This window comes from Cervus elaphus, chromosome 3 (genome assembly GCF_910594005.1).
Source record: "Cervus elaphus chromosome 3, mCerEla1.1, whole genome shotgun sequence".
In the NCBI taxonomy this organism is placed as follows: domain Eukaryota; kingdom Metazoa; phylum Chordata; class Mammalia; order Artiodactyla; family Cervidae; genus Cervus; species Cervus elaphus.
Genome location: NC_057817.1, coordinates 27,880,305 through 27,899,683, shown reverse-complemented (window position 1 = coordinate 27,899,683; position 19,379 = coordinate 27,880,305). Strand labels below are relative to the sequence as shown.

At 52.8% G+C, this 19,379-nt stretch overlaps 3 protein-coding genes across 7 annotated transcripts in view; 1 reads left to right on the top strand and 2 right to left on the bottom strand.

The window, feature by feature from the left end:
* The window catches only part of SCN8A (sodium voltage-gated channel alpha subunit 8), a 196,865-nt gene extending 189,043 nt beyond the window's left edge, over window positions 1–7,822 (top strand). For all 3 annotated transcript variants that reach the window (XM_043883928.1, XM_043883919.1, XM_043883933.1), the window contains exon 27: window positions 1,249–7,822. In XM_043883928.1, the coding sequence (XP_043739863.1) occupies window positions 1,249–2,396 (1,148 nt within the window). In that variant the 3' untranslated portion in view covers window positions 2,397–7,822. The remainder of the gene's footprint in view (window positions 1–1,248) is intronic.
* An 831-nt stretch (window positions 7,823–8,653) lies between these two features.
* TMDD1 (transmembrane and death domain 1) lies at window positions 8,654–9,574 on the bottom strand. Its single transcript, XM_043891182.1, has one exon. The coding sequence runs from the start codon at window positions 9,572–9,574 to the stop codon at window positions 8,654–8,656; it is 921 nt and encodes a 306-aa protein (XP_043747117.1).
* A 2,822-nt stretch (window positions 9,575–12,396) lies between these two features.
* FIGNL2 (fidgetin like 2) overlaps window positions 12,397–19,379 on the bottom strand; it is a 28,404-nt gene continuing 21,421 nt past the window's right edge. For all 3 annotated transcript variants that reach the window (XM_043883886.1, XM_043883894.1, XM_043883905.1), the window contains one exon: window positions 12,397–16,922. In XM_043883886.1, coding sequence (XP_043739821.1) covers window positions 14,941–16,922 — 1,982 coding nt within the window. In that variant the 3' untranslated portion in view covers window positions 12,397–14,940. The remainder of the gene's footprint in view (window positions 16,923–19,379) is intronic.

Sequence of the window (19,379 nt, the reverse complement as noted above, 5' to 3'; positions counted from 1 at the left end):
GCTCCAGACGAAACCCCAACAGGTTGTCTGCCTACTGTGCACTTCCTGTACCTCGTCCCTTACTGAAATTTAGGATTCTTTCCTAGCATAAGACCTTCAAATAAGTCTTCTGCAGTTCACTGCCCCAGTGTTTATGAGTCCCCAGGATTGGAGGCTATTTCTTTATTTAAGTGAAGTCTCCTGTGGGCTGAAGCTCACTCTGTCTCATGGGGGCTCCACGGCAGGAGAGGACACGGAAGGAAGAGCACGTGGTGTCAATGCCGCCCTTCAGTTGTCGTCTCCCAGCCGTTTCATTGCCTCTTCCTTCTGTGACCGTCCCATTTTCGCTCTGTAGTTTTAAAGGCAAGTGGTCTGGTGGAGGTGGACCCCTGGAGGAATGTGAACAGAAACAGGCCCTTTGATATGTGTGTTTCATATCCTGTTAATGCCTTGACATTTTTATCTGCTGATACTGGTTTCTGATTTATGACTTTAAACACAAAATCTAGAAACTGTGAGTTGAAAACCACTCCTGAGAAGTCCCTTTAGTTTGCAGGCGAGTTTGGTGGGGCAGGGACATGAGGCCATGAGAAACCAAAAATGTCTTTCCAGAGTCAGGAAGAAAATGCCCTGAGAATTGATGACCTTAGCAGACTGACTAAGATTTTGCAACCACAGGGTGGAGCCGGGACTTCTCATTCACTGTTTGTGAATGTGGCAATTTGACAGCAGTTTGGAGGAGAATCCATAACATCTCAGGAAGTCATGCACAGACAAATCTGAAAACAAAAACAAAAACCCAAATTTAACACCAGAGATCAATCTCAGAAACGTGATGTTAGGTTTCAAAAGCAAACTAGAGATCTAGAAGGAAAAAAACATTTTAAAAAAGGCAAATTAGAGATCTAGAAAGATAGATATGGTATAATTCCTTAAACCTTGTAGACTGCCACCTATATATTTCATACCTAGCAAAATTATGAAGACAGAGATGATGCATGCCATCTACGGGATAGTGGTTGCTTCTCGGGGTGATAAGTGGAAGCAGACTTGGTCTCTGGGTACTGTTGTTTTCTCTGCTTTTCTACATGTATGAAACGTGATTTTCTTTTAAGAAAATTTTTTTTTATTATGAGAGTTCAGATTGGCTAGTAAGGCACTTACTCTATAAAGTCCTTTGTAGTTAAGGGTTCCATAGTGCCAGGTGACATAAGTAAAGAGGAGGGGCATCTCCAATCTCAGTAACATGTCTCCCGTTCCCCTTCTTAGGAATGTTCCTGGCTGATATCATTGAGAAATACTTTGTCTCCCCAACCCTGTTCCGAGTCATCCGATTGGCCCGTATTGGGCGTATCCTGCGTCTGATCAAAGGCGCCAAGGGAATTCGTACCCTGCTCTTTGCCTTAATGATGTCCTTGCCTGCTCTGTTCAACATCGGCCTTCTGCTCTTCCTGGTCATGTTCATCTTCTCCATCTTTGGGATGTCTAATTTTGCATACGTGAAGCACGAGGCTGGCATTGATGACATGTTCAACTTTGAGACCTTCGGCAACAGCATGATCTGCCTCTTTCAGATCACCACCTCGGCTGGTTGGGACGGCCTCCTGCTGCCCATCCTAAACCGGCCCCCTGACTGCAATTTGGATAAGGAACACCCAGGGAGCGGCTTTAAAGGAGACTGCGGGAACCCTTCGGTGGGCATCTTCTTCTTTGTGAGCTACATCATCATCTCCTTCCTGATTGTGGTGAACATGTACATTGCCATCATCTTGGAAAACTTCAGCGTAGCCACAGAGGAAAGTGCAGACCCTCTGAGCGAGGACGACTTTGAGACCTTCTATGAGATCTGGGAGAAGTTCGACCCCGATGCCACCCAGTTCATTGAGTACTGTAAGCTGGCAGACTTTGCAGATGCCCTGGAGCATCCTCTCCGCGTGCCCAAGCCCAACACCATTGAGCTCATCGCCATGGATCTGCCAATGGTCAGCGGGGATCGCATCCACTGCTTGGACATCCTTTTTGCCTTCACCAAGCGGGTCCTGGGAGATAGCGGGGAGTTAGACATCCTTCGGCAACAGATGGAGGAGAGGTTCGTGGCATCCAATCCTTCCAAAGTGTCTTATGAGCCAATCACGACCACGCTGCGGCGCAAGCAGGAAGAGGTATCAGCAGTGGTCCTGCAGCGCGCCTACCGGGGACATTTAGCCAGGCGGGGCTTCATCTGCAAAAAGACAACTTCCAATAAGCTGGAGAATGGAGGCACACACCGGGAGAAAAAAGAGAGCACCCCGTCCACAGCCTCCCTCCCCTCCTATGACAGTGTGACTAAACCCGAGAAGGAGAAACAGCAACGGGCGGAGGAAGGACGAAGGGAAAGAGCCAAAAGACAAAAAGAGGTCAGAGAATCCAAGTGTTAGAGGAAAGCAAAAATTCAACATTGTACAGACTTAAAACTTGCAAGTGAAAGATTGTTTACAAACTTCCTGAATATTATCAATGCAGAACAGCTGTGGAGACACTTTATCCCGAAGATCTATACCAAACGTAGTCTGCTTACCACGTACCACGGTTGCATCTTGAGCAGTGACCTGCCAAGGGCAAAGGACCCTGCTCCCTGGACTCACAGATTTTCTAATGCTTGGGCAGGTGGTTACTGCATGTTCCACATCAGTCAATGCAACTTAGGACAAAACTAACAGGATACATAAAACAGAGGTGAGGCTGCCGGGACCAGTGTATTTCCGTTGCAGCCAGATGGATTTTTTTGTTTGTTTTTCATTTTGTTGATTCTCAGAAGCAGAAAGCATCACTTTAAAAGTTTGTTTGTTCATGCAAACTCTATTTGCATTCTTACATTAGTTAAGCTAAGCAGCAAAAAGAAAAAACACACACACTCACATTTAGCCCATGTCATTTACTTGTCAGTTTCTTTGACATAAAGCCGCATCTTCTCCACATGGGCTTCACGTGGTTTGGAGATGGGTGGGGGAAAACAATCAGGTTTCTTCAGGCTGAGGAGGACTTGCTCAGGCCGATTCCAAACATTGTGTTCGTTCAATGCGTAGAAATGATTTGCATGATGGCATGCCGTGATCAGGAGTCATGCATGAGAACCATACACCACAGGACACTACTGATCCTGTCCCCTGCACTGGGTCAGCCTTTGGACAGGACCCAGCCCTGCACCGTTCACTGTATTTGGAGAAAAAATGGTAAGCATTCCATACCCGCTGCAATTCTTTCTGAATTCTTAGAAGTCTTTCATACACCTTCTGAGTAGGGAAACATAACCAACCAATTGACCACCACCAACAACAAAAAAAAACAAACCCAGTCCAACAAGCAGATGGATCCGTTGTGTGTATATGTTTAACAGACATCTCTAACATACAGCCATTGTTGCACATTTTGAAAGATGAACTCTTTAATGCTGCTCTGTGTCCTGTACGTGGGGAAACTTTGATCTCGAATGGCTTGTATTAATGTCACTGTAAAACCAAATCTTAGGGCTAAAAACAAAAATCAAAAAAGTTTTTTTCATTTATATCTTGCAATATTTATGATGATTGTTTAGCCTTCATACTGGACAACTGACACTTTTTGGGGGCAGAGATAAAAGTGCTATTCAGAGTAGCATGTTATCTCTAGAAGGTCATTTGGGGAACTTAAAACAACCTTTCGTTGGGGGTAAAGGGGTGCTCACTTCATCAGTATCATGTCCTTCTGCATTGTGGCTTTCTCCGGGCTGGGGTCCACATGACGAGGGGTTCAGATATTCCGAACGGGCCTCTCTCTTCTATGGAGTAGTTGTCACAAGCTCAATCGCTGCACAGTTCCTCTTGCCTCCATCACATTCTTCCACCATGCAGGGCTTCCTTTATCCACAGAGGTGGGTGAGGGCAGCAGCATTGAGCTATGGCTGTGGTTTCTTTCATTTCTTATTAGGATAAATGGTCACTGGTGGGACCTCAGGAGAGATGGAGCCGCCTCTGAACCCAGCCCCACTTGATTTCTTTATTGCACTGGTTCTCATGAGAAAGCGATTTAATATGAATCCTTAAGAACTTCCAGCTTCCCCCAGCACATTCCCTTTCAGCCAATTTTGCCATCTGCTTAGCGACCTGCACATTGTCATTGGAGGGTGGCTTTGGCGGGGAGCGTCATAGCTTCCGTTCTGTCTCCCACTTCCGGGAAGAGAGTTCTTAGTCCAGGGGTTTCTCATCCGATGACTAGATTTCAGAGCTAAGATGCTGCAGGTGAATGTGTCAGGAAGTCGATTCAAAGAATGAGGAGAGACCTCAGCATGCAAACCAAATCAAAATGAATTCTTCCTGAACCATACGGTAGAGGGGGAAAAACAACCCATAGTCAGACACACCAATCGGCCTTGCAGTAGGAGCACTTTGGATGTAATTTCACAGTCCACCTGACTAGTTTTGCGTAGAACAAACCGCAGCCAGTCAGTAAGCAGAGCTTTCTATCTTGCTGGACCATTAGAAACTCTGTCCAGTTCTCAGAAGCCTGCTTCTGCGACACCATCCATAGAACTTTTTGTACTACACCCGATTCCAGGTTGGGAAGGCGTTTTCTTCAGTGACCCTGCTAACTGCTAGGATGAATGTATAGTTAACATGTACAGGCTACATCGTAAACAGCACAAAACAGAAGCTGACGTGTGGTTATTCTTTTTAAGAGAATTATAAATACTGTAATATATTATTTTATTTTATTGGCATGCCTTTTTGTAAATACAAAGTATTAACTTATTAAATAGGAAATGGCTTCTGGCTTATGCCATTGTCATGTTTATTTTTATTTTTTATACTTTTATTTCTTCTTAGAACTTAGATGCTGTCAGCCAATGTACATCCCCAAACCAGACAGACAGACAAAAAATTTTTTATTGCTAATGGTCTTTTCCAAAACAACAAAAAAATATATATATTTTTGTTCCAATGTGCAATAAATTCTAACCACTTCTATGCAAGATTTGGCTAAAACTTCATAATTGTTCTTGTTCTTAGGTCTTGAGATGGGCCACAGAGCTATAAGATCCCGCTCGTCCTCCAAGTGCTCGTGCTAGTGATGTCATTAAGCTACTAGAGCATATTAATGAGATTTTTTGAGCTCTGATCTTTTTTCCTCCCCCAGGCCCTGGTCTCCCCACCCAGCAGGCTGTCTCCTCAGTGACACACACAGGCCTTGGTATCTGACACCCATCAGCCAGCTTCATAGGGAAGAAGCCACCTCCACTCTATTTGAAGTTTCACTTTTTTTTTGTTTGTTTGTTTCTAAAAAACTTTTCCCACCTTCTTTCTCCTCACCTGATGGCCCTCCACCCACCCACTCGTTCACGCACTCTCGCACTCACCCGCCCTGCTCCACACTTCTTTGGTAGTAAGTGACACCATCACCAGCAGTTTACACCCGCAGTTAACAGGCATTGAACTGAAAGAGTCAGTGAAGGCGTTCTCGCATGTCTTCACCCAGTGGATAAGTGGCAACGCTTTGCCAAATATTAACGAAGCCAATCAAAAAGCAGCAGCAGCCACAGTATCACTGCACATATATATATATAGATATATAAATACGATATAAATATTTATTTTTTGTAGCCAGGTCCTTGGTGCAGTATTTATACTCCAGAATCCACCTTTAAAAAAAGGACAAAAAGCAAAAAGACATGTGTGATGCTGTTAATTTAAAACGCAGAGCCAAAGCCACCGAGCAGCAGCTGACATGGTTGCTGGTTTGTGTGTGAAAAACACTTTCCCCTCTTCTTTTCTTTAACCTCCTTGTTGCTTAGGATGAGGAGACTCCGTCATTTAAAGCCGAGGGCGAGAGCAGGAGACACTTCCCAAGTCAGCTGCCTTGCACCCGCCCCTCTGAATAAGCCACTCTTGGCATCAGAAGTTGACTGAGGAGAGATTAACAGAAACTCCCGGTCAAAGCCCCTGGAACAGCAATGCCCAGAGTTCTCTCATTTTTTGCTGCAACCAACGTAAGCTTGTAAAAGACCAGTAGTAAAGACTAGTGTATTAGTGAATGCATGGAGGCCAGCACTGCTCTAACCAAGACATGATGAAACGTACATCACTTCTATAAGCCAAAAGGAAACAAAATAAAAACGACCCTTTTTACTGTACAAGGGAAGCCTGTCTTGGTGTGCGTTTGTTGCTTGACTCTCCCAATACTTTTTATTCCTGGGAAGTGGGACTTTAGCACATTTGGGGAAAGGAGGGGAACGAAAGGGAGAGAAATGAGGATTTCTCACAAAGTTCTGGCTAAAAAGCCAAGATTGGAGAGAAAAACGAAGTCCTGATCTCCCCAGGTCCCCACTCACCCACCGTGTGTGGCATTCGTCCCCCTGCTGGGCCACTGCTTCCAGGCCCATGATACCTATTCCTCACCGGTCCCCCGGCAGAGCCCCCAGAGATGATGTCAGCCAACCCAGCTGGGCTGGCCTTACTCCTGCCTTTTTCACCAGTATTTTAAGAAGAAAACCATTCCAACGCCCCACAGCTCGGGCGAGCACAATGCCCAACAGCCTCCACTCTGCTAGCTACTGCTGAGCCCTGCCCTCCATCTCCCCCACCAAACCAGCAGACTCAGCTGGTCTCATTGGCACCACCCCGCCCCGCTTTGGGGACACCCCTCTCTAGGCCACGTCTCCCAGTCCAGGAACACTCAGGAGGATTTTGAAGTGCCCACTCTAGTCCGCTCCAGGAGCTCCGCTCTGGAGAGAGATGGCTGGTAGGTCAGTCCCCATCCTCCCCTCTCGGCCCCCAGCCTCCAGGCCTACTGTGGAGGTTAGATGGCCATGGTTGTGACTTAGTGACTGAGTCCTGGGCATCTTCTGTAATGATGCCTCTTTCTTTTCTCAGATGTTGCCCAAAGTTTTGCAAAAAGCTTCGTTCATTTTCAGGTACCCCCACCCCCTAAAGAATTGGCTGCAGCTAGCCAGCCAGGGGGGACATCAGGAGAGAAGAGGGAGTCTGGGTGGGGAGGGGCCCAAGTTTTGCCATCTGGGCTGTGGCTCAGCATTGTGGTTTCTTGGATTCCCCTTCCAAGAGCACCAAGATTTCCTGTCAAAACGCTCCTGAGGCACCCCCTGCCCCTGCCCCCCACTGCTCTTTGCTGTACATAGAGGCTAAGTGGGGTGGGGTGGGCAGGTGTGCACGTGTGGTGTGTGTGTGTGTGAAGAATGTATATAGGTAAAGGGGAGCGCGGTCCAGTGGTTCCAGAAAAGGGACAGAACTCCTGTGTTCCATCCCTAATTCGACCACTGACTCGCTGTGTGGCCTTGGGCAAGTCACTTAACCTCTCTGTGCCTCAGTTTCCCCATCTGTAAAATGGGGATAATAATACTGACCTACCTCACAGGGGTGTTGTGAGGCTTTAACTAAATGTTTTGTAAAGTGTTTTTTGAGATACAGAGGCAAAGGCACTAGGGAAGGGCAAAGTATTTATTTGGACTTCCGGAAGATGAAATGGTACCATAAATGCTGCTATTCTGAGAGCCATTTTAAACTGCACTGCTCCAACCACCCCCGCTTCTCATCACCAGGACAGCAGGTCGAGAAAATGTCTTTCCTTTCACTTGCTTCTGGGGTTTGTGATTGTTCTAGACACAATTCTTTTACCCTTGCTGTATCTCCTTCCCTCACCCCCTCGACTTGTTCCCTGTTCCGTTTATGCGGAAATGGCAGAAATGCTTGAGAAATGAGAATGTATAAGTGGATTGGAAGTTTATAGTCTGAAATTTCAATTTTACTTTGTACTGTACATCTTTTTACTTTAGAATTTGCAATAAAGGGTTACGTCAATCTTGTTTTCAACTCTCCTCTTGGACTGGCCTGTCATTCTGTCATTACTCTCACACCAGAGCCCCTTGGCCCAGGGATGCCCACCTAGCAGGACCCCAGGGCGTCTGCTGTCCTTCCCCGTGGTGGGGGCACAGTCAGTGAAGTCGGTGTGGGGTCTCACCCAGGCTCAGCTCCCTTAGTGGGGCTGGCAATGCCCCACTCACTCAGGTGGGTAGGGAGAGTTTGGGACTCCAGGGAGAGCTTTAGGAGGCCTTGCCTGAGTGGAGAGAGCAGCTTGGGGGCAGCAACCCCTGGAAGTGGGCACAGCTCCAGCAGGGCCTCAGAGTAACCTGAAGCCCTGCATCTCATTGTGTCCTCCTCCTTCTCCCCCAGCTCCATTGCTGCTCACAGATCTTCCCCTCTGGAGCTCAAACTTTTGGTTCAAAGCAGTTCTGCATTCAAACACCTGACTATGCCACTAACTAGTTGTGACCAGTTTCCTTATGTGTAATGTAGATAATACCTTCCTTCTTGGGTTTCTGAAGAGGGTAACAAATAATGTATGTAACTGCTTATTAGCCTAGGGCCTGGAACAGTTAGTGCTCAATAAACGGTAGCTCTTAGTGGAAGAGTTAAGTGCAAGATGAAGAAGGAACAAAAGCTGACACGAACTGGGGGGGCCCTGCCTCCCCTTCCCTAGCCGGCAGACCGGCACCTGAGCCCCTCCTCTTCCACTGGCAGCCCCACTGGCTATGCAGTCATTCCCAAACAACTGATAAACTGATCTTTCCCACTGTTGCGTATTCTGTAACTTTTATATGTCAAAAGCGGCACACCACCAGGTCTGTGCTCCCATTTCACAGCTGGGGTCACAGAGGCAAGGAGGTACGGGGCCCGCCTGCAGCCCAGGCCTCAGGGGACGCCAGCGGCTCTGCAGTCAAGAGCGGCTCCGCTTCCCCGCAGCCAGCAGCCCTGGCGGACCCAAGCAGGGGCGGGGTGGGCGGTCGGGGGCTGCCCAGCCACTCCCAGTCGCCATCGCCGCCGGTGATCCACGGAATGAGCAGGATGAGCAGCGCCCCGACGCCCAGCGCCCCCCCGAAGCCGGTGAGGAAGCCGAGAGCCAGCGGCCCAGCCCAGCCCGCGGGGCTCCGCTGATACGGCCCCTGGGGCAGTCGCTCCACGATCAGCTCCAGCTCGTCCCAGTTGGGCTCGGGGACCGAGGAGCGGCGGGAACGCGGGGCCGGGGCTGGGGCCGGGGCCGGGACGGGGACAGCGGGGGCGTCGGCTGTGGGCACGTAGTGCTGCCCGAACTTGCGCAGCTGTAGCGTTGCCTGCTGGTGGAGGTTCTTGCCCAACTCCCGAGCCACGTCTGGGCGGCCGCTTCGCCGCAGGGCCCGGGCCACGCGGTCCCACGACAAGGACGGGGCCTCGGCAGCCAGCCAGGCCGCCAGCCCCTCCCGGCAGCCGTCGGACACGTCGGCAGGCTCGGCCGCCGGGCCCGCCGGCTCCCCCGCTGCCTCGCGCCTCCGCCGCCGTCGGCCTGGCATCGCCGACGTGGGCACAGGCTCGGGCTGCGCCAGCTGGTCCTCCGAAAGCCTGGCCAGCTCAGCCTCGACGTCAGGCTCCGGCGCCTTCAGCAGCGACTGGAAGTGGCCGCACTCCTCCGGGGTCAGCAGCTGGGCCAGGCGGACGGCCGCGTGAGGGCCCATGGCGTCCACGGCCCCCGCTGGAGCCAAAGCCCAGCCCCAGAGCGCCAGCGCCAGGGTCCCCGCCGGAGCCCGTGCCGCCATCGCCGGGGGGTGGGGTGGGGGTGGGTGACTGCGATCCACCGACAGTGGGGGGAGGAGCTCCGAATGCCCGCGGGTGGGGGAGGGGGGGCCAACATCCAGGTTTGGGTGGCAGGAACCAGGTTCCCACATCCAGGGACTAGGGGCGGGGGGAACACCCAGGGATGAGAAGGGGGTCCTCCAACACAACTTGGAGGAGGATCTCCTAACACCCAGAAAGGAGGAGTTACAAGGGGAGGCTCGTAAAAACCCCGAGGCTGAAATGAGTTTTCAATACCCAGAGATTGGGTAGGGGTACTGGAGGCGAGGATCCCCTGCCCTTATATTGAAATGCCTGCTGGAGGCCTCCTGCCTGGCCCATTTCCGTCAAACTTAGCAGGTCTCCAACATCTCATGATTCCCATTTACTGCCCCTCACCCTCCACCAGAAGCCTTAGGCCCCTTACTCTCCTTATTTCCTATATCCAATCAATTCCCAAATTTTCTTATTACCTGCGTGCTGTTGCTTCAGTGGTGTCCGACTCTGCAACTCCATGGACTGTAACCCAGCAGGCTCCTCTGTCCATGGTATTCTCCAAGCAAAAATACTTAAGTGGTTTTCCTGCCCTCCTCCAGGGGATCTTCCCAACCCAGGGGTACAAACCGTCTCTTACATCTACTTTGGCAGGCGGGTTCTTTACCACTAGCCCACATGGGAAGCTTTCTTATTACCTACTGAATATGTATAGACTACCCTTTCCTGTCCTCCCGCAGGTGCATCCAAACCCTCATGCTCTGTTTGGATAAGGTAAGCGATCCTCACGTCCCCACGCTGCCTCCACACACAGGGGCTGAACTCACTTTCTTTCCCCAAGTAAGCTCAGCTCAGGTACTTCTTTAGATCTTGGACTGCACTCTCTGCTCTGCCTCAGTCACTCCTCAGCTGACAAGTCCTTTCTGGGATGCCCTCCCTGCCTCCCACCCACAGCCTTGGCCCTATGTCTTCTCTAGGCACCCCTATCTGCTCGCACAGCACCCTACAGCTCTGTCTTCATACTGTCTCCTTCATTTGACTGTGTGGGTGCCGAGTCATGTCTGACTCCTTGTGACCCCATGGACTATAGCCCATCAGGCTTCTCTGTCCATGGGATCCTCCAGGCAATACTGGAGTGGGTTGACATTTCCTCCTCCACGGGATCTTCCTAACCCACAGATCAAACCCACCTGTCTTGCGTCCCCTGCATTGGCAGGTGGATTCTTTACCACTGTGCCTGGGAAGCGGCCCCATTTGACTGTAAGGGCTACCTGTTGTCCCTGTAGCAACTAGTGCAGAACAGGTGTTCAGTTAAAGATTTGCTGAATCCATGTGTGAACTCTTTAGCTTGCAAATCAGTCCCTGTCCACCAGCGACTAATCCCCTCCCCACCCCGCTCCCACAGGCTTCATGGAAGAGCCTCCTGGTGCAGCCTTATGGTCCCATTGTTCCTCTCCCTTCCCCTCACTCTTGCCCTCACTTTATGCTCTTGTAACTATAGTCACAGGTATGGTACAGTTTCCAGCTTCCATAACTTTGTCAAGCTGAACCCACCCAAACCCGTCCAGGGAGTTGTTCTGACCCAGCGCCAGTACCACGCCCCCCCCCCCCCCCACGAGTCAGGGTCTTTTCTGGGCATTCTCGAAATAACCTGTGCATCCTTCATCAGGACACTTGCTGGAAATGAATTCGAGGATTTATTCAGTGTCTCCTATATGCACTGTGCTAGATGTAAGAATATAAAAATTTGGATAAGGTCCCTCCTCGAGCAGCTTTATCTAGCTATATTTTCAAATGATCCATTGTTGAGCTTTTCCCATCCTGTAATGTGGGCTCTCCAGAACTGAGGCTGTACTTAACCACTTCTGTATCCTGAGTGCTGTCTACACAGAGTAGGTGTGCAGTAAACCAACTAGATGGCAAGGGGGGTCTGAACCTCCAAGGGCCGAGAGGGTTGGGGTCACTGAGCTGCAGTTCATTGTGCTGGAGCCCACATACCCAGGCACACCAATTGTTTCTCTCGGAGCAGAAACTGCTTCATAGAATCTGGCCATGGGCGGACTTTGGCTCCGGAAAGCCCTGGATAGGCTCTAAGCCTGGGCCAGTGGAAGCCAGGGGGCCTGCTTCCCTGGCCATTCCATGCATTTTTGATCATTTTGCTGAGCACATTCAGGTCCTCAGCAAGTTGTGGGTCCAAACCTCTCATGGACATCTCCATACAGCCTTTTTAACAAGATGTTCCTCCCCAGTTTTTTGTGTCCCAGTTTATGTTGAGCTGTCAGTCTGGGGATTGACAGATGGTGGTGGATGAAGGATCCCAAGTGACCTCAAAGACTGGAACACACGGTGTCTCCACCCTGCCCTCTGTCCCCTTTCCCTCCATCCAAGGATGGACTACAAATATGATCCTAGCTCTGGCCAACAAGGGCTGCTGTCCAGGTTCTAAGTGAAACTTCCTCTTCAGCATTCATCTATTCATTCACCCACTCACTCACTCAGCAAACATATGAGCCCTTCTTCATCCCTCATGCTTCAGAGGTCGGGGCTGGGGCTGTTAAGTCAGCCCCGACACTGAGCCTCTAGGAGCTCAGAATTGCAGGCAGGCCTTCCCTATTGAGGAGTTTCCCCCGCCCCGCCGTGGTTTCACTTGTGTGGTAGGCACTCACAGTGCCAGAGTAACAGAAATGGTCATGTTTTGCTGAAGAAACAAACTCACCCAGAGCCACATCCGTGGCACCAGCAGACCTGGAAGCCCACGCATTCCCCAGAGGACTCCCCACGTCCTGCTGCCCCCAAGAAATCCTCTGGAAACCACGTGTCATCGCTTTAATACTGTGTCATACTTTCTTTTAAAATACAGTCTCTTCTGAGGTAGACAGACCGAACTGCAGAGCGTCATCAGACAGGAGATAAATACATCCATGTACAACACGCATCAAAATGAGGTAGAAATGGTTACAGCTGGAGGGGAGGACCCCAACCCCAACGTGGGTAAAGGAAGAAGAGAGCCAGCCTGCCCTCCCCCCATCCCTGCCCCTGGATTCTTTGGTATGCCCCCCCCCCACAACATTGCCAGAGCTGGACCTGCTCTTCTCCCACTCGCCCCAGTGCCCAAGAGGTAGGTGCTAGTAGACTAGGGGCTGTCTCCTTGTGCAAAGCTCCCCAAGGCCAGTAGAGGAGGCGGTGGGGGCCCTGGGTCTCGGTCAGTGAGCTCTTCCCCCCAACCCCCAGAGCTGTCTGCCTCTTGAAGGGATGGCTGAGATCCCAAACCCCCTCCCCAATGCCCTCCACCCACCCACCCCCCTTATACATACACACACCTGAGAGAACCTGCTCACTCCCTGCTCCCCCCACGGGCTTTTCACAGCGGAGACCCTGCACCCCTGCTTCTGAGACCTTCAGTCAGCCAGCTCCGAGGAGCAGAAGGAAGGGCAGGGACCAAGGCAGGGAGGGAGAAGAGAGAACAGAGCAGCTTTCCTGTTAGCACTCCTAGGCCAGCCAGCACAGACCCTCAGCACCTTGGCACCTGAAACATCCCCTTGGACTTCCTTCCAGCTGGGAGTGGGAGGTGGGAGAGACTGCAGGAGCTGTCAAGGTGGTGGGAGAGAGAAGTGGGGTGGTGGCTTGTCCCCCACCTCTGGACCAAGGTCAGAGTTGTGAAATGGGCTCCCCAAAGCCCCATCACAGGAAAGTTGGTGGGAAGAAGAATACAGTTCTCACAAGGAAGGGTGCCTAAGCCTGGGCTTCCGGTGGAGAGTTTGGGACTGAGAATAAAAGTCCAATGTTTATTCAGAGGAACACAGCTGCCCATCTCCTTCACCCTCTCATAGCCCCTGGAGCTCTAGACCTAGGACCCTAAGAGAACAGGAGAGGTAAGAGTCCCCTCAGAACCTTCTCCTGCAATGGACGGACACTCACTCACCCCTCCTCAGAGCCTCCCAGCAGACCATGGAGGCTGAGTCTGTAATGAACTCTGTGCCCAATCAGACCTGTGGCCAGACTACCTTCCCTCCAGAAGAAATCTTAGCATAAGTTACAGGAGACCTCTGCCTAGACAGGGACCAGGTGGGAGGACCTCTCTGGGGACTTTCCACCTGGGTCATCTTCCCATTTGGGCCCTCTCAGCCTACCTGCTAGGTCTGGGGCAGGCAGTGGGCAAGGGCATCCCAACTCTGGGTAACCAACCCTCCACACAAAACACCCCACTCAGCTGAGGGGTGGGGCCTGCAGGAAGGGAGCAAGACCTACCTCCTTCCAAATGCCACAACGCAGTCCTCATCACCTCTGCCTACAACCTTGGCCCTGAGGGGGAGGCCCCTACAATACATTCTGCTTCTATCCCAAGAAGCGCAGGGGTTGGAGTGTGGCCTCTCTGTCTTCCTCTCCCCTTCCCCTCAGGTCTCACTTTCTGAGTCTTCTGAGAGAACCTGCTTCCCTGGGGATTAAGGGGTTGAAGGGCTGGGGGTGGGGGGAACACACACAGGAAAGCAGCCAAAATCTAACATTCTTTCTGAGGTCAGTTTCTTCCTGAGTCGTCAAAAGAAAAACAGCAAAGTCTACACATCTTACAAAAATAAGAGGCCTAAAATATTAAACAAGCTACATTTCTGGAATTTTCCTCCTCAAAAACAACAACAACAAAACCCCCTTCTTTGGGTGTTTTTCTTTTTTGCTTGACTCCCACAGACCTAAGGTTTCAGCTGGATGAGGGATAAGGGGTGAAGGGAACCCCCTCCTCCTCAGCCCCTTAACCTCCAGATCTTCCGCAAAGGGACACTGCAGTCTTTGAATGTGAGGGACAGAAGGCAGGGACAGGGACCAAGACACAGAGAGGATGGAGAGCAAGGGACAGAAACAGAAGCACTGAAGGTGATAGACGGAGAGACAGGGTGGGGAGGAGCAAAAGGGAAACCCGGCCGGAGGGGGGAAGCGAGAGAAGGGTGTATGGTCAGTGACAAAGCAACGGAGAAAGAAAACCACCAGAAGCAGAGAAAGGGAGAAGTGGAGAAGGGGGAGGGAGCAATTCAGACAGCGAGGAGACAAAAGGATTGTGGCGAGAGAGCAGGAGTTCCTTAGGCCCCGGGGCCAGTCTTCCGCGGGGCAGAGATGGCGAGCTTCCCGTCCACAATAAATAGGAAAAAACCTGAGTACACAGCGCATATGGCATCTCTCTGCCTAGCACAAGCATTTTCCTTTCCACGGAAAAAAAAAAAAAAAATCCACCGGCAGCCCCCTCCGCTCGCCCACCCCACACCCCTCACTCCGGCACGCCCCAGCCCGGTGGGGTTAAAGAAGACCCTTCGCAGACAGAAGGGCAGGGAGTGGGCGGCAGCTCTCTGGGCCTCCTGGTGCGCCATCAGTGTCCGAAACCGTACATTTTGTCCCACTCCACGAACGAGTCCAGGTCCTTGGGTGAGGCCCTAGGGCCCACCTTGGCCAGCGCTGCCTCCACGTCCTTATAGGAGATGGGGCGCTGCAAACCCGGGAGGCCCGCCCCGGCCGCCGCCTGCTGGCACAGCTGCCCCAGCTCGCCCCCAGAGAAGCCCTGGGTGCCCTGCACCAAGGCGGCCAGTTCCCGCTCGCTCAGCGCGCAGCCCTGCTGGGCCAGCGCCCGCTGCAGGATCTGCCCGCGGGCCGGGCCGTCGGGCAGCGTCACGTAGAAGCGGAGAGCGAAGCGCCGGCGGGTCGCCTCGTCCAGGGCCGCGGGCCGTGAAGTGGTGCCCACGACCAGCACGCCGTCGGCTCCCGCACCGCAGCCGCCGTCCAGGCAGGCCAGGAGCGGCGCCTGCAGTGCGCCTGCGGCGGCCGTGCTGTCGTCCCGGGCGGACAGCAGCGCGTCCAGCTCGCTGATGAGGAGCACCGCGGGCGGGCGGCAGCGCGCAGCCGCAAAGGCGGCCTGAAGGAGGCGCGCGCCTTCGGCAGCGCCCGGCGCGACCAGCGTGCCTCCGCGCAGGCGCAGTAGGGTGGCGCCCAGTTGCGTCGCCAGGCAGCGGCCCAGCAGCGCTTTGCCAGCGCCCCGCGGTCCGAAGAGCAGCACGCTCCGCGGCGGGCGCGGGCTGCCGGGGTAAGCGGGCGGCCTCAGCAGGGGCCACACCAGCTCCTCCTCCAGTGCCGCCTTGAGCGCGCCCTGGCCCGCCACGTCCGCCCACTGCACCGGCGGTCCGCAGTCCACCATCTTGCTGGTCGCCAGCTCCAGAGCCCCCTGGTCCACACCTTTAGGAGGCTCTCCGGACGGCACCGCGAAGCCCCCGCGGGGAGCCGGCGCCGGGGCCCGCTCCGGGAACTTCTCAAAGGGCTCAAGTTGCGGGCCGTAGATGGGGGAGCCCAGGACTTTGAGGGGAACGCCACCAGCGTACTTCCCTGACGCCTCCTCCGCCGCTCCTGGCGGCTTTGCCCGGAACCCATTGCCCCGACACTCGCCGTTGTCCGCGGCGGGGTAGGAGGCGCCGTCGGTCGCCGGGGCTTTGGCGGGCTCGAAGGCGTACTTGCGGTAGCGGCCTTCGGCTCCTTCGTCTGTAGCCTTGCGCTTCAGCGACACCCCGGCCTCCGCTACCCCCTGGAAACCGTAGGAGGCGGGTGACGGCCGGGGTGGGGCGGGCGTGGGCAGGGGCGTGGGCGCCGCCAGACCAGAGGTCAGGTAGGGGGCCGGGGGCGGAGCGGGCGGCGGCGGGAGGGCCCCGTAACCCGGCTGCGCGGCGTAGCCCCCCGCGGGGTAGTTGTACAAAGACCCAGAGGGGCCGTAGCCCGGCGGGGGCGGGGGCTGCAGGAGCGCGGCCGGGGGCGGCGGGGGCAGCGCGGCGCCTGTCTGCGCGCAGTAACCCGGCGCCAGGTACCCCCCGCCGTAGCCCGCCGCGTACTCCGGCGCCGCCGACGGGCCCCCGCACGCGTTGCCGGTGTAGAGGGGTTCAGGCAGGTTTCCGGCTAAAACCGGGGAACCGCCGAGACCCCCGGAGCCGCCCCCACTGCCCGACTTGGTTCCCGGGAGGCCCTCGTGGAGCGAGGCCAAGGGATAAGGAGTCTCTGGCCCCGGCCAGGGTTCGGGGTCCCCCTTGGCGCCGTTGAGGAAGGCGGCGTCGCCGTAGCCGCCCAGGGTGGGGCGCTCGTAGGGCGAGTCCAGGACCCCCGAGTACTTCTCGGCGTAGCGTTTGAGAAGGTTGGAGGCAGTGAGGGCAGAGATGTCGTCGTGTGCCCAAGCATAGTGGCAGCGCTGGCGACCCCCAGGGGGCAACTCCAACTTGTGGGCCGGCGACGGGGTGGTGGAGGAGACGTCCAGGTGCTGCTCTGGCCACTGGTTGAGGGGCTGGGCGTGTTCCGGTGTCCAGTGCATCTTCGACAGAGCTGCAGGCAAGAGAAGCACCTAGTGAGATCCTGAAGAGCCTCTAAGGACCCACTGACTGCCAGCCGCAGGCGAACCTTCTTAAACCGTAGCTTGGGACAGGCTGGTTTTCCCGCATCCACCCACAGCGTTCCACCCTACCCGGGCCATCTTCAGGCACCAAAATCACCGTATTTGTCTTGTCCCACAATTAAAGTTGTCTGAAAATAACTTTCCTCAGAATCAAGATGCATCTGAAAATGATGGTTTTTTTGGGTCCTAACCTCACCTACTAGGCAATGACTATTGTTTTGTCCTGGTGCCTCCAGCCATGCGCTGTAGGACACACGGTCAGACCTACTGTAGTGAAGGATGGTGTCTGTGGCAGAGTCTCACTGTCCCTGGGAAACCCCAGAGGCTGACCCAGAAGCATCACTTGCTTTCCACGTGGTTTCTTGTAGTATCTGCCTGATGGAGTCAGGGCACCTGGGTTCCAGACCCAACTCTGCCAGTGATGGGTGCATACCCAGAGCAGGTGCTGCCACCTGCCTCATTCCCAGAATGTTTCACCACAATACAAAAAGGTTGTTTCGAATAGACATAAATGTCTTCTGGAGAAGATGGGACAAAGTTAGTGCCCATCATAGAATTGGGATTTACCTGGTGGTACAGTGGCTAAGACTCGCGATGCAGGGGGCCCGAGTTCAGTCCCTGGTCAGAGAACTAGGTCCCACATGTCCCACCTAAGAGATCGCATGCTTCAACAAAAGATCCCACTTGTGGCAACAAAGATCCTGTGTGTCACAACTATGACCCAGCACAGCAAAATAAATAAAAATGAATATTACAAAACAGAAAGTTGTTCACAAGTTTATCTGCGCTTCCCAGGAACCAAATAACTCTGCAAAGTAAAACACACCATCATACTCAAAACAAGCAAAAATATTCCTGGCATAGAGATCATAGAACTTTTTTTCATGGACCTAAAGAAATGGCCTCTTAGGTGGTCATGATATAAACACTGCAGAAGTATTTACTTCATACACTGTCCCTCAGCACCGGTCCAGGCATGAGCCCAACTGGTAAAAGGGATTCAAGGCCTGGGGAACGGCACTCTCCAAATGTATGCTCCAATTCGTTTGCCTGATCTGAGAATAACAGCTCAAAGACTAAATGGGCCCATGACATGCCAGAGACAGTTTTTGCCAATGATTATTTCTCAGTCCTAAGCTCTTAGTAAGTTAAGCTTACAGGTCAATATTCTTGCTTCAACAGAATTTTACTGAGCACATACTAAAAGCTGTGCCAGGCATGGGAGCAGATTGAAAAGTGGATATGATGTTTCAACCAGGAGGAAGAGATAACATCCTTTAGGAGGTGAAAAGCAGAGGTGTGTGCCCAGAGCTCTACGCTCAGGGGAGCATACTGTGCCTAGTCGAGAAGGCCTTGCCAGGGAGGGGTGTCTTTACAGGAACTTGAAGGGTGATAGGCCGAGTTGACCTGACAGGCTAGAGGATTCCAGCAATTCAAAGACTCGGAGCACAGTGCATTGAGAAAGCTAGGGCTAGAATAGCTCATATGCCCTCTTCCCCACCTCAAGATGCCTTACTGCCACCTTCTGAGAAATTGTGATAAAACAAATCTGTGTCTATGATGTGACCTGTGCCCCTTTAGAAGTAGGACCTGTGTGTAGTGCACAACCTGTATAACCATACACTGCAAGCCTGGAGGGAGTACCAAGAACTGCTGGGTCACCGGAACCCTGGAAGTGGGTATCTGTGGGGCAGTGGTACAAGAAGAGTTTGAAAATTATCAGGTTGCTTCTCAGGCAATTGCCCTTATTGTAGTAGCTTGACTGCACCACCTGTTATGATTGACCTGGCATCAGTGAGGTGAGGTCAGTCTTTGAAAATAAAACGGGTTACCCTCATTCCTGCTGCCCTAGGGAAGGCATGAGCCATAGATACTAGAGCTTTAAAAGAGGAATTCTTTTTTTGTTTGTTTTGGCTGCACTGCACAGCATTTGGGATCTTAGTTCCCCAAACAGGGATTGAGCCCACGCCCCTTGCATTGGAAGCGCCCAGTCTTAACCACTGGACCACCAGGGAAGTCCCAGAAGGGGAGTTCTTAAGAATTGTTTCACCTCCATCTGAGAGGTGATCCTGGCCACCAATGACAAGAGAGCAAGCAGAGACAGCAGAACTGAGGGGGAGGTGTGAGGGAGGCATATGTGCAGCTCCTACTGAGGAGTCTCCAGAGAACAGAGGCTTTACCCGTTGTCAAAAGAGATAATTTCCTGGGACATAAGAAATCTCAAGTGGTTCCTGTTACAGGGTCATATGTGGTAACGTCAGAATTGTACAGATTGTGTTACGACATGGGCCCTAAACCTGTTTTATGTTGTTGCTGTTTTTCTGTTCATTATTATGTATACTTTGGCTCCTTAACATAGAGAAAAGAGATTTGACCTGATGAGAGCA